General features: G+C 39.7%; 1 protein-coding gene across 14 annotated transcripts in view; it reads left to right on the forward strand.

Annotated features, from left to right (window-relative positions):
- The first annotated feature begins 1,169 nt into the window (after positions 1 to 1,169).
- The window catches only part of SPHKAP (SPHK1 interactor, AKAP domain containing), a 98,586-nt gene continuing 84,492 nt past the window's right edge, over positions 1,170 to 15,263 (forward strand). For 8 of the 14 annotated variants that reach the window (XR_014795679.1, XM_084891724.1, XM_084891723.1 and 5 more), the window contains exon 1: positions 1,176 to 1,549. Coding sequence is in view for 13 of the 14 variants with exons in the window: in XM_084891724.1 (XP_084747850.1) it covers positions 1,522 to 1,549 (28 nt within the window). In the remaining variant the exon portion in view is untranslated. Of the gene's footprint in view, positions 1,550 to 15,263 lie in introns of all 14 variants that reach the window. The other 6 variants (XM_084891718.1, XM_084891726.1, XM_084891730.1 and 3 more) reach the window with 2 other exon arrangements.

Here is a 15,263-nt window from a genome sequence, read left to right on the forward strand (position 1 = left end):
AATACATATTCCAAGAATGGGGGAAGGGAAGAGAAGCCTCTCATTGTCCCAGAGTGAAGTTTACATTTTACATTTTACATTCCCACCAGCAATAGGTGAGGGACAGAAACGAATTTTCTCTGCATCCTCACTAGCAATTGTTCTTGTCACTGTTTTTTATTTTAGTAATTCTGATAGATGTATAGTGAAACAGCACTGTTTTTAATTTGCATTTGTCTAGTAGGTTGAACATCTTTTCATGTACTTGTTTGTCATCTGCAAATCCTTTTGAGGGCAATTTCAGTTTAGTTAAATTTGTCTACTAAGTTTCAGTTAGATTTGTTTACAGCTGAGCTTTGAAAGGGTTTAAAAATATATTCTAGAGACCATTTGAAAGGGTTTAAAAATATATTCTAGTCTTTGGTCGGATATCTGACTACAGATCTTTGCTTCCAGTGTGTAGCTTGTCTTTGAACTCCCTTAACAGGGTCTTTCTCATAGCAGATGTTTTTAAATTCAATGAAATCCTATTTATCAAATTTTTATTTTATGGATTGTGTTTTTGTTGTCAAGTGCAAGAACTTTTAGCCCTAAATCCCAAAGATTGGGCTCCTAAGTTTTGTAGTAAAAGTATTATAGTTTTGTATTTTACATTTCAGCGTGAGACTTGGTCAAGGTCCATATTTTTACATTTATTTTGTAATGAAATTTTTGTTTTTAAGGGTCAGAGTCAACAGCACAATCATCTTAGCAGTCATCGCTACTATGTATGTTTTTTCCCCCTAAAACAATTGTCATTTTTGCTCAGGGAGACACTGAAGCAGGCACTGTGGGATTTCTGTGACAGCCCTTCCTGGCAGGGCCTGGGTGCTGTCCCTAAAGGATGACCCCTGTCATTGGTTCCAAAGTCTCCATGTGCACACAGGCTTCTAACAAACCCAGGATGCCTGAGCCACAATTAAGCAAAATGAGTTAAGTGAAGAACTGTGGGAATCACAACGCATAAAGGCTAACGAAAGAGAAACTAATTGGGGATCGAACAGCATTGTTACCTGGTAGAAGACAAACAAAAATCAAACCCAGAGATGGGGCCAAAGGAATGGTGAGGGGCCAGTGGGAATGTGGGCGGGAGCAGAGCGCAAATCTGGGAAAGTGGATGAACAACTTTAGGGCTCAGGCTGCTGTACCCCAGAGAACAGGAGAGGGGAGGGGACAGGACAGCAGGGCGGGGAGAAAGAAATTCTGTTGGAGTCACTTCTGCAGGGCACTGGGAGCGCCAGGGAAAGCTCAGCAGGAGCGAGTGACAACCGCGACTGGGGCAGCCCTGGAGGAAGAAGGAAGGCGGGAGCTGCGCACAAGGCTGTAGCTTTGGCCAAGCCTTCTGGCCAGATTAGAAGGGGCGACTCCTGCCGGGAAGACCTCGCCTCCCACAGCCCAGCTGCCCCAGTCGGTCCCAGCCTGCGCGCCTCTGTCCCCCTACGCGCTCCGGCCCTCTGCTTCGGGGACCAGGTCCTTTCTTCTCAGCGCCCCCATCCACCATGGATGGCAGCTCTCTGCTCTCGGTCCCAAGGTAAGACCCTCCCCTCCCTCCCCCTTAGCCCAACCCAGTGCCCCGCAAACTCCGTTTTCGCCCTTGTGTCGCTCAAACTTGCCCTGGGGGCGCCTGGGTCTGCGCCGGGCTCCCGCGAACCAGACCGAGGACTCTGCACCCCGGATGAATTCGCCCGGGGCTGGGCGAGGAGCGCTTGGGGGAAGAGGGTTCCTGTGCTCTGCCCGGGGCGCCAGGCTGGGTGCGGCCTCGGAGCGGGAGCAGCACGTTGGGGCTCAGCCGCCTGGAGGGCCGGGACCTGGGGTCTGTTGTGCCCGGCTGGAGCCGGGCTGTGTGCGGACGCAGCCTGGAGAGGTTTCGCACCTTGCAGGGAGGCGGGTTTCCGAGGTTCGGGTGGAAATAGGAGGAAGCCGGACTAGGGCAAACTAACCCCCTTCCCTCCCTCCCCCCGCCAATTCCGTCCACCTTGATCTGGGTGAGTGTCCGCGGTCGCTGGGGAGGGATGGAGTGAGGATGAAGGTCTGGGGTGGAGTGAGGTGGGCTGTGGTGGACAGATCGCGCCTAACCCCTGCCCCAGACTAGGAGCAGAAAATACCTCCCTCCGCCCCAGTCCCACCCACCTCTGCTGCCCTCACACCCCCTGCCAGACTGGATTTCTCCCCCACGTCTGCGGAGCGCCTTCCCCGACCCCACCCAGCCCTGGGGTCGCCGCACGGGTGAGTCAAGGACGCCCCTTAGACGCTGCTGCCCGGGTGGGAGCATCGGAGCAACTGTTTCCCTGGTCTGTGTCTGCCCCGTCTCCCGACCCCCCACCCTTTGCCCTGTTCTGCGCTCCTTCTGATCAAGTCCTTTGCGAATTGGAGAAACTGAGATTTTTCTATTTTCATCCACATAAACCTCAGGGGTAAATTGAGGCTGTAGCCCTGGGCAGGTGGCTTGCGCGCTGTCTGTGCTGGTTGCTGAGCGCAGGGCAGGGTGATGGGGGCTCAGTGCCCCCGCACCCCGCCTTTCCCAGGCGAGGGGCTCCCTGTGGATAGCCTCCTGGTCCCGACTCCACCTTCCCCCAAGCAAACATCCAGGCCGCACCCAGTCCAGGGTATCAGGCACCGGGATGAACATTGTAAGCGCGCATCCTCGGAGAGCAGCAAAGCCCAGCAGGCACAGCCTAGGCACACAGGGAGCAGGTACTGTATTGACCAGGAGCCGCGATTGGGGTGCGAGGGGAGTGAGGGTGGCAGAGGGGGACAGATACTGCTTTTCAAAGTCGTCAAAGGCTGCCATCTAGAGATGAGAAGTGTTCATATTTTGTAATGAAGCAGAGCTTTCCCAACTCCACGGGCATTTGTGCTTTAAGCATCCCTTGCTGTCCAGGTAGCAGAGGGCTCTGAAAAGGGGCGCCCTGTGTTCCGTGCTGGGCCTGAGGCAGCTCTCCGGTAAAAAAAATCTCTAACCTTGGGGCCCAACAAGGTCACGGTGCCACCGAATCTTCCTATGCTGCCCTAATGCATAAAAAGGACAGTACAAACCGCAGGAAGATTCTTTTAGACTTAAAAAGTATATTGCCACTGGTTTTTAGGTACGAGTGTGAGGCATTTTGAAAGTCAAGCAAACTGAGGGACCACTTTCTGTACCAGGTACTCCATTGCCTAAGGTCATTAGAATTGAAAGGGTGAGCCCTGTGGTTCTCACATTCCCATAGAGACACTTTTGATAAGAGGTTGCTTGTTTTAAATCCCGTTTTGCAGATCAATATTACTGTGCCTGAATCGGGATTAGATTCCTATTCAAAAGCTTGGGCAGCTTTTAAAATATTAGAGATGCATTATGCCAGTGATTCCTCAAGATTATTCCTATCGTGGTCCTATGAAATTACCTGTTAAAGGGCCAGCCAAATAATATCGCTCTGTATTTTTTAGTAGCCTTTAACAATGGTAATAAATATTTAACATCAGCTGAAACCAATTAGAGCTTCTGAGTGTTACTGTTTATTCACCAATGCACATCATAGTCCCACAAATCAGTGTAGTAATTCAGCTAGCTTATTAGCATCCTTATTCATATAGAAAATTCACTTAACTACTCGATGAGTTAATTTGATCCTTTATTTCCTTGAATTCGAGAAACAATTTCCTTTCTATAATATTTAATTGGCAGTGATAGGTATTTGAAGGCAAAAGTGAACTATAATTTTAAAATACTGTGTAGAAATATTATTTAGTATGCCATTGTCCACAAAACTTTGAAATGTAAAGAATTGATGACAGAATATACAAGCTTTTTGAAAAAAAAAAGGCAATGATAAGGAAAAATCAAACTGTTATTAATCAAGACTTGCATAAGAAATGGTTCTAGCCCTAGTGAGCTTAGCATGTAATTTCAAGATGCCATTGTTTTTCACTCAATTTTTCTCAAACTGTAGTCTCTGAATAAAAAAATAAATAAATAAATAAATAAAATAAAAAAAATAAAAAAAGCAGCTTCAAAAACAGGTGATGCTGTAAGAGATTTTGACACAACCACAGGAAAACAATGAAAACCTAGAGCATGAGGGCACATGAGTTAGAAGGCTTGTGTATATTTTCAAGAAGTCTAAGACACTGAAACCTTTACCTGCACATTTCTTTTTTGAGATCAAAGAAGTGACATATGGTTTGAGAGAATTTCTCTTTAAAAAATTAAATAACTTTCAGATCGTTGTGCTTACTTTTATTCCTTTCATTTAAGTACATATTACATGGCCTAATTATTGGCATAGTTAACAGAACATCTTTGAGTAGCTAGGGTTTCAGAAGTACAAGTTAGTTTAAAAATATATATGAAGGTATTGTATTGGCTTTCTATTTGCTTCAACCATTAGTTGCCACACAATTAGTGGCTTAGAACAATGCACGTTTATTTTATCTTGCAGTTTTGTATACCAGAAGTCTGACGTGGGTCTTACCGGAATAGTCAGTGTTGGCAGGGCTGCATTCTTTCTAGAGGCTTTCGGGTGGAAGGGAGTCTGTTTCTTGCTTTTTCTAACTTCTAGAGGCTGCCCGCTTTCCCTGCCTCAACTCCTGACACTCTTCCTCCATCTTCATATCACTCTTAACCTCTGACCTCTTCTTCCTCTAAAAACTCTGGAGATTGCATCAATCTCCAGATAATCCAGAATAATCTCCCTATGTCAAAGTCAGCTGAGCAATAACTTTAATTCTATCTTAAATCTTGGTTCCACTTTGCCACACAACAACATAATCACAGGTCTGGGGATTTAAACATCAGCATCTTGGAGGACCCATTATTCTGCTATGAGAGCACAGGCGTTAATTTAAAAAATGCATTATGCTGGCTCTCAAATGGCAGTTGAGATTCTACTAGGGTTCTATTAGGGATTCTCTCTCTCTCTCTCTCTCTCTCTCTCTCTCTCTCTCTCTCTCTCTCCCTCTCCCTCTCTCCCTTCCTCCGTTGTTTTTAAAGATGCAATTTTATTTAATCTTTTAATTAAAGTTTATACTTAATATTATTTATATTTGTTTAATAAGTATAACATAGTGGTTAGACAATTACATATGACAGTGGTCCCCCTGATATTTCCAGTGCCCACCTGTTAACCTCCATAGTTATTAAAATATTGCTGACTTCTTATGGTATAACTATTTTGTAACTACCAATTTGTACTTCTTATTCCCTTCACCTCTTCCACCCAGCCTCCCAATCCCCTCCCCTCTGCATCCTTCTTTCTTAAATAAAGGAAAAGAATGACAGGGCTATTTGTTCCTCCACTGCAGTATGAAACTCATTCAGTGCAGCTGAACTGAAACCACCATCAATTCCTGAAGCTTATTCAAGAACATAAGGCCAGATCAGTGTAGACCTGCAGAATTCATTTTTGGGGCATATGTTTGTTGTAACGGTGGTTCAGGAAATATCTTTAATTGTGCTCCTAAGCATAGATGGGATTACATTTGCTACTCTCTGTGGTAGAAGGAATGGCCATATGACTTGCTTGTGCCAATGCAAAGTGTGCAGAGTGATGTGTGTCTGTTCCAAATGGAAATTTAAAAGAGGCTATATGTGATTTGCTTCATTTCTCCCACCTTCCACCACAGCGAATAACATTTTCATAACATTTTCACATAGCGCTGCTTTATCAGCCTGAATTTCTGCATGAACAGAACTTGAAGCAGAGCCCTCAATCAATCTGTGGTAGGAGCAAGAAATAGACTTGTGTTTTAATCCTCTGGGATTTCAGAGTTATCTGATACTGCAGCACAACCTAGCTCACCATGCCTAACCCTGCCACCTTGGGGGTAAAACGGTAGGTGGTCTCTTATGAAGGTTTTGAAGGGACCTCACAGAATTCTCTTAGTGCTGTACTTGCAAAGCTCCCCATCGCTAGCAGTATACTCCTGGGTGTGGTGATATGAGGGTGGTTGGAGAAAGGGAGGAATGATACTCACCCTGGTCAGTTGTTGAAGCAGTCAGGAAGCAGGCCCTATGGGCCAGCCCCAGGTAATATCAATAAATACTGCAGCCTACTGAGCCCTCCTAGGCACATGGAGTGTGAACTAGGAATCACACTCATCTGACATCAGTTCACACATTTCCTATTTCACAGCTCATACAGCTGCTGCAGTTTAAGGATAAAACAGTAAACCATATATACATTGAACTCATGCAAATTCAGTACTGTATGTTTATTTTCTTTTCTGTCTTTTATTTCTCTGTCTCTATTTAAAAATGTAGTAAGCTTATATTTAGCTGTGTATAGTCTATTGCATATTATACCTTGCTATATAGCACAACAAATAACTTTTGAAGGCCTTTTTTACAAACGCCAATGTGCCACATAATTCATCTTAGGAGATTTGCAAAGGTCATTTTGACTTCACACACCATTTTCAAGATAGGCAAGGACATTTGGCCTTGAACCCCCATTCGATGTTTCTAATACTGCCCAGTGATTGGCAAAACAATGGCGGCATGTCAGCACAAGAAGAGGAAGATTAGAGAATCCATCATCAAACAACAAATACTGAGCAAGACATTCTCTCCTGACACCTTCCAGATACTGGAATGGACTAAGAGTTCCTGACTTCCTTGCACGTCATCTTGGGAGCAAAGGGATTTTAGATGGAAGGAAACAGGTTAGGGAGTAGATATGCAGCACGCACTAACTGCAGTTTATCTTTTCATTTCTTGAGTGAACCCTTGAGAGAGAGCCTAAGACCTCACTAAATCAATCTCATTTGATTCACAGAAGCATTTGACATAATTGACAGATGTTCCCTAACTTCTTAAAACAATTTTTCCCTAATGAGAAATGTACCTATAAAATAAGCCTTTTGAAATATCAAGTGCTTTTCTCTCTGTGCTGGAGAAATGAGAACCCACTGAACATGGTCAGAACCACAAAGGACTTTATTCAGTGAAGGTCACATGGTCCAACCCCCTTCTTTACAGATAAAGAAACTGAAATCAAGAAAAGTTAAATGAATTGCTCAAATCTTATAAATATGTAGAGATAGAGCCAAGAATAAAACCCTAAGTTTCTGATCCCTTTACTTAGCACTGCGTTGGATTTGCTTAAAATAATAATAATAATAATCTCTAAAACATAGAAGCTCTTGGAATTTGTCTGTCACCTATGTCTTCTTTATGTCACCTTCCTTATGTTCCTTAAGAAATATACTATTTCATGTCTCTATTTCACTTCAGTTTCTAGAAACCCCTGGGACAAATTTAAAGCTCAATCATAATCATGTGGGAGCTTATTACCTGAAAACTTGTGCTGTTTTTAACCATGATATTGACCTCTTGTTATAATTTCTATTTTCCTTAGCATTGAATTTTAACTTGTTTTTTACCATTTTATTTTATATATCTCTTCTGTTAGCTGTTACAAGTTCCTAGTGGGACTACTTGGAATATGCATCATTAGATCTGTCATGCAATTAATCAATTACTTTCTTTATAAGCAAAGCAAAAAAAAAAAAATGTTTCTGCACATTAGAGAATTTAAGTTGATCTGTGACAAATGGAACTCATATAAAATAATGGTCTATTCATATTTAATTAGGCTTTCTTTAATAAGACTGATTATATCTGAAAAGCTATAAGTAGTTACTTTATTATGATTAAAATAAAACCAACAGCTTTAGAATAAATATATAATAAAATAGAATGCTAACATTTTGAGATGTATTTCCCAATTATTTAACATGATGTTAGACATAAATTTTAAATATATGTGAATATGTAATGATATCAATTTGTGTAAAGAGTATTAAGGGCAGAAACCGGTTTGGCTCAGTGGATAGAGCATCGGCCTATGGACTGAAGGGTCCTGGGTTTGATCCCGGGTTTGATTCCTGTCAAGGGCATGTACCTTGGTTGTAGGCACATGCCCGGTGGGGGGTGTGCAAGAGGCAGCTGATTGGTGTTTCTAACTCTCTATCCCTCTCCTTTCCTCTCTGTAAAGGATCAATAAAATATATATATATATATATATATATTTTTAAAAGAGTATGAATGCCTAAAAATGTCCTTTTTTGTTTGTACATTTTATATTTTAGCATATTTTGCTTAGGTATTAATGCATTTAAAAAATCAGATAAATATTTAATTTTGTTTCCAAAGAAACTGAAAATTTGTGATGTTTCTCTAAATTAAGTATTGTTCAATGACACACTTAATTGTTTTTTGTCCTAAAAATCAATAATTTTGAAAATAATAAGAACATAATAAGAATGAAATAATTTACTTTTGACAGATTGTGCCTATGCATAGCCTTATTCACTCACTCACAGTTGGAGTAGTCAGTTTAAAGTAAATAATTTATCTGGGTAACTTAAACCAAAATTCAGATAAAAAATACGGAACCAAAAATATATATAAATAAGTAAAGAACCAAGTGAAGTAATTTTTTTTTCTATATGAAATCTTAGCCCTGCATAATGTGCTATTGCTGACTCATGCATTCAATATAACCTGAAGATTTTTTAAGTTTTACTTTTTTTCTGAATGAATCAAACAGTGCTTTAAAATAGCAATTAAAAAGGTGCATACACTTCACGCGTGTAATTTGCAACAGGTTGGGCATTCTGTTGAACTGTTAGTCTTCCTTTCTTGCAGTGGTGGAGCAAATGTGACTGTGTTGAAATCATGTCATTCAGAAAATGAGTCATAGTTTTATCACAAGAGTCACTTTAAAAGAAGTATCTAAAGAAAAGATTCAATATCCAGAGAACATGTTATCCAGAGAAGCTGTCATCTCCACTTTAATCATACTCAATCATTGTAGATCATAGACATTCCTGATGAAGGAGAAAGGATATGGACAAAATATTAATAATGACATTGTCCTCAGTATTTCTATTGCGTCTGAGATCTGTTCCATGGGGTGGAGAAGGGCATATATAAAGAAGAAGGCATAAATGGTGAATATCTAGATCAAGTTTAACTTTGAAGTTTAGATGGGGCCAGTATGGAAGTTTGGGGAAAATACGTATGGAGGAAGGCTTACTTACTTACTTGAAAAGAAAGTATGAAACCTAGTCACTTGAATGCCATCTTCATCTGTGAGGATAATTAGAACCTGAAAAGGTGCATATAAATTTGCTACAAAAAAGATTAAATGTCATTAAATAATTTGAAAAAATAGTTAATATGTTTGGAAATTTATCCTTAAAAATAATAAAATATATAAAATTTGTTTTATCAATATCTTAAAACTACAAAGTAAATATGAATTATACAATAAACAAATAATGAATTGTTTTGATTGGATTGGAAGATCATAATTATTCCTTCATAATTGTATATTAACATAACACTTTATTCCCACAAGATCCTAAACATTGTCAGTTCTTTTTTTTTTTAAATATATTTTATTGATTTTTTTACAGAGAGGAAGGGAGAGAGATAGAGAGCTAGAAATGTCAATGAGAGAGAAACATCAACCAGCTGCCTCTTGCACACCCACTGGGTGTGTGCCCGAAACCAATGTACATGCCCTTGCCTGGAATTGAACTTGGGACCTTTCAGTCCGCAGACCGATGCTCTACCACTGAGCCAAACCGGCTTTGGCAAACATTGTCAGTTCTGTAAATATAGTCAATGACCTCATCAATTTTTGCCAGTGCTCCCTTTAATGCTTTGATTTTCAAATATTCCTATGAAGAATCTGTCTGTCATCATCCTCATCGATTTTCTCTTTTTCTGATGTGAACTGATCTCACTCTGCCAGATTCTCACTTGGTGTTGGTTTGACATGTAATAAGGAGTTCTCTAGCATTAGAATCATCATTTTAATTGATTAGCATTTTACTTAAATAAAAGTCAAATCAGCAGCCACCCATGGTGGTGAGCTGTGGGCAAAGATAAACACTCAGTTTAGATGGGGAGGGATCTTCACTGGAGACTAATTGCTAGTGATCAGTCCATTTGCTTTCCTATATATTCTTGAAACTGTAATGACTGGTTAATGAAAAACAAAGACACCAGAACTTTGAGAGGACAATTTTCAATTTACAATTACCAGATTTTCTCCAGGGAGTGACACTGCTGAAAATCTTTTTAATTTTCACAAACATTAACTGTAGAAGAGCAAATTATCTAATGGAGCAATACAGGTGCAATTGAATGTTTCACGCACTCAAAAAGCTTCTGGGAAATTCTCCACTATAGTTAAGATTGCAAAGTCTTTCTGTTTCCAAAATATCTCACAATTCTTAGTCTATTTGCAATGCACATGTATTAATTTGAGTTGAATGTGTGAAAAACACCAAATGGTGTTCGGAAGACAGGAGACCCTCCATAAATGTCAATCCCCTTCCCTTCCCTTTTTAAAGGACCACAATTTTGCTTCAAGTCTAAAAGGCAGCAAGTAGCTCAAAAGTAGCTTCTTTATGAAGAACTGGGGACAAATATAAGATAAATAAATATAAACATCTGAAAAATAAAATTTACTTTTTCATTTATTTAGGATAGATATTGATCCCTTATTGTATGCCCGATAATATCAGCTGGGTATGCAATAATAAACACAAATTAAGTCACTTCAATTGTTATGGAACTTCAATACCAATGAGACAAAAAGACATTACTGTAGTCAAATATCATCAGCGGATATATAGCAAATTAGCAGGTGTGCTCCAAAGGAAAAGAGTAGGCGATCTTTGAGAACATATAACACCAAACAAGACTTAAATTTGTGCAGTCAGAAAGTCCTTATAAAGGCTGCTCTGGCAGTCGGAATAGAGTTGGAAATGTGCTGGGGCAAGTGAGAAGCAGTGGAGTATTTAGATTACTCCTGGTGGGTGCCTGGAGTGCAGGAAATGAAAAAGAATAGAATAACATACAAGACCTGAAAGTTAGATTGGGGCCAGGTTATGTTAAGCCTTGGAGGCCAGTGGGTCTTCATCCTAATGTCATTGTTTTTCAAAGGAGAGATGGCTAGAAGTGTGCTACTTGAGATAATGCATATAAAGGAAATAGCTAAGTGCCTGGCATATTTTAAATGTTCCATAAACAGGAGCTGTTATAGTAGCTTATTAATTATAATTTCAATATCACAATGCTGGGAGACAGAGGTAGGAAGAAGAATAGAAAGATAAGATCACAGGATTATCAGAGGAGGATTATTCAAAAGTGGCAACTGTCATTAAGAGGACACTTTAAAAATATTTCTTGAGCTTCAAGCTAAGGACATCCGGAACCAAACATCCAATAGGTTGGCCATATGTCATGCAACAGGAAAGGCAACCCAGAGGATCCAAAGAGCTCCTTTATGGTATGTATGGAGATGTATGTTAGTTATCATGTTCTCAACTGTACATACAAGGAAGAGTTCATACCGCTCCACACCTTATGCCACTTTTCTCATTCCCAATTACAATCTCCTCAATTTTGATTCTTTTGGTATTTTTCTTGTTTTTCTGGTGGACCCTGTGTTCACTCTGTAAAATTGGCAATAAAATTCAGTCTTTGAACTCTGACCTTTCATACTTCCTGTGACATACCTTAAACTTGCTTTTGATTCTTCCCACTCCTGGCTATTTTACTCACTCCCAGAATGGAGATGGAAGTGGTTGGCCTCGGTCCTATAAAGGCTCAAAGAACACAAACTACTGTATGCTGAAAAAGAAAGAAGTAAAGTCCAATCACAATTATCTTGAATATTTTATTTTCACTGAGCCCTCTCAGGCCTGAACAAAAGGAAAGTAGGTGAAGGATGCAGTTAGGGACAATTTGGACAATAAATAGGAAATTGTTTGATTGGATGATCAACAGTGAACAGTGCCTACTTATTAAATTCACTAGATAATTGCTGGATTTCCTTGCTGCCTTGTTTTATTGTAGTCATGGAAGGAACAAATCTGTGAGTGAGGTATTCATACTGCTGTATAATTCCTGACCTTTTGCAACAGTATCCGTCACAATTAGCTTCATGAAACTGGGCGGCTGTTGTTCCCTGGCATTTCCACATCAGTCTTGTATATTTTGCAACAGGCTGATAACTATGGCTAATAAGAAGCAACACTATTTAAAACTTGGTTCCTCATTTCTCTTGGTGACTTTTCTTTCCTTTTAAGGATCATAGTTATCCAACCAAGACAAAACAACTGCTGACCTTGTGTGGCCATCTAAGCAGTTTCATGGACATGGTGATTGTAGGGGCGTGGGGGAGGTGGAGGAGGGTATAGGGAAATAAGTGGTGATGCAAAGATGGAAGGAGATTTGATTTGGGGTGATGAACATACAATTCAGTGTTCAGATGATGGGTTGTGGAATTGTGCACTTGAAACCTGTATAATTCCATTAGCTAGTGTCACCCCAATAAATTCAATAAAATGAAATAATTAATAAAATCTTAATTATTATTTCATCTTAAATGTTTATTTCCGAGGCTCTCTAATGAAGGAATCTCTAATTGGGAAACAGTCTGACTCACCCAAATGTCAGTGGTCTCTGTAGGTCAATCCTGTCCTCAGGTATACTGCTCCCTAGCTTTCTTCCACTGCCTTCTCCCCAAAATAATACCTTCTTTACCCCCATCTCAACTGGCCAAAGTAATAGAAGCACCTACAATGAGGCAAATAGACCCACAATTCCTCTGAAAGCAGTCTCTATAAAAACAAATAGAAAAAGAGAATGGCAGGTTTCCCATTGTTAGTTATCCATCTGTCTTGTTCTATTCACAACAAGTTCTGCTCTTACTGAGATTATGAGTGGAGATCCCTTAAATATTCACATATATATTCAAACTTTCAGATCATTTAGAAGTTTTCTTCCCATGATATTCAATACACAACTCTTTTGGAACATTTACTTTACTTTGGGTGCTGTGTTGACAGTTTTTTTGTAAAAAAAAAAAAAAAGAAAGAAAGAAAAGAAAGAAAGAAAGAAAGAAAAGAAAGAAAGAAAGAAAGAAAGAAAGAAAGAAAAAAGAAATCCAAAGGTATGTAATTGGAAGAATTAGGTATAAGATCATATTCTTTGACTTTGGCAAAATTATTTAACTCTTTGTTTATTAATGTTTCCTGATCTGATTCTCATTATTTGTAAGCAGAAAAATACTAGGCAACCTATGTGTAAAAATCTTTATTTAAACAAGTAGCATTCAGCTGTTATTTTGCTTAATATCTTACATGTTTTACTTGTACATGTTGCTTTTTTTTGTCTCTATTAAAGCATTATGAACTCCATGAAGGTGAAGATTTTATCTGCTTTGTTCACTGCAGTATCTTGAGCACTTCACACACAATGCTTGGTGCTCAGTAGCTAGAAAAAGGAATGTACAAAGAGATCCCTACCTTGTTTATCATTGCTTAGAAAGGACTATGGCCTCTCTGCTTTTACTGCTTACAGAGTGGCTGATGAAACTGCAAACAATTATTAGAAAGAAATTCCATTTTAATTGAGCATTTCAGGAGAAATTAAATGCCTGTGTGTTTGTGAAAGATCTTGCCTTAGAAAGTGAGAAACTCAGAGGTAAATCTGAATCAAAGACCAGAAGTTCTGGCATCTATACTAATAAAAGGATAATATGCTAATTAGATTGGGTCTACTGGACTTCTTCCAGAGACGCAACTTTTTTCCAGACAAAGCCACAGTGATGGGGCCTGAGGCAGAGGTGGTTAGGGATGATTAGGCTGGCAGGGGAGCAAGCAGTTAGGGGGCAATCAGGCTGGCAGGTAGGTGAGCCGTTAGGAGCCAGTGGTCCCGGATTGTGAGAGGGATGTCCAATGTCCCTGCAGGAGCAGGCCCAAACCAGCAGTCGGACATCCCCTGAGGGGTCCCAGGTTGGAGAGCATGCAGGGCGGGCTGAAGGACACTGCCCCACCCTCCATGCATGAATTTAGTGCAACAGGCCTCTAGTATATAATAAGCATGAAGATTTACTGATATTAGTCCTTGCACATATAATTTTGGCTGAAAGGATGTTTCATTTTACCATGGGGAAGAAGAATCAGGCCAGTCAAATAATCCTACATTATGTCAGGAATACTGATATAAAAAAAACTTCTTCAGGATTTTTTTCTGTAGTCTTATCACAACCCTGATGCAACTCCATCTGAGATGCATGTGTCAGCTTCTTTGGAAAATCATAATGTAGACACTGCAAAAGTTTGCATGAAAGATAGTAATCATCTCAAAGTAGGTCTTGAGGGGGAAAAAGAGTCTTGTTCTCTTCGTTGGCATAGTTGCATTTTAATCTGTCAGGAGGGAAGACATGTCTAAGTGCGGTGATCTTCTATATAGGACACAATTAGTTCTGTTCTGCCCAGAAACAGGCTAGTAAACTGATTCCTGCTGAGCTCCCTCCCTGAGCTGCAGTTAATGGCTCCTCAACCTATAAGCTTCGCTTTCCTCTCTTTGCCTGTTCCACACGGAAGTTCTACGGCCTGTTTGCGACTATAGTTTGTAATGAATATTAAACTTGCAAGAGTTCTCTTCGAAATGTTTACAGCACTCTTGAACACTTTAGAAATAAGGGAATGGCTGTTTAAGGCACTGAGCTGCCTGGCAGGCTCTTTACATAATCTCTCTACATGGATTTGCTCACTCTCTGCTCTCAGTTCGCTTTCTCAGTGACATCTAATGAGGCAACAGCATAAACCTGCTGTGCCAATGGCTGTGTTGTCCTAATAATGATGAAGCACGTTCATCTGCTCAGCCTCAGTAAAATTCCATGCTCTGTCTCCCCTGGAAAGAATGAAATGTGATTTCCAAGAACAAGTCAAGGTTTCTTAAATTTGGCTACTTGGGAATCTATGGAATAATAAAATTATATATATATATATATATATTCATAATTATTTTATGGTATTTTTAGTGAGCAACGTTTTTGGTTGCTATGATTTATATGGGGCATGATACTCGTGCTCTAAATTAATAATAATTGCATATAGATTATAGCTATTTAATCATTTGTGTTCGATTGCTTTTTCTCTCATCGCCTACCTTTGGAATGCAAAGAATTCTTAGCCTATCAAATTTTAACTCATAAGTACCTCCTGTTGAATGAGTGAAAAGAGTATTCACAGTTAATCTTCCAAAAGAGATTCAGGGCCCAGCTCTAGGCCTTGTTTTCATCTTGTGAAATCAAATGGATTGAGTAAAGGTAGCTTTAAGGAAAAAATAAGAAAATGGTGTCAGTGAAAAATCAATAATTGAAATTAATTTGGATGAAAAATAGAGTTGAACTCTTTGATAATGCCTAAGAGTACCTTGGAAAGGAACTAGTGGT

This window comes from Pipistrellus hanaki, assembly GCF_964339955.1.
Source record: "Pipistrellus hanaki genome assembly, chromosome: 8".
In the NCBI taxonomy this organism is placed as follows: domain Eukaryota; kingdom Metazoa; phylum Chordata; class Mammalia; order Chiroptera; family Vespertilionidae; genus Pipistrellus; species Pipistrellus hanaki.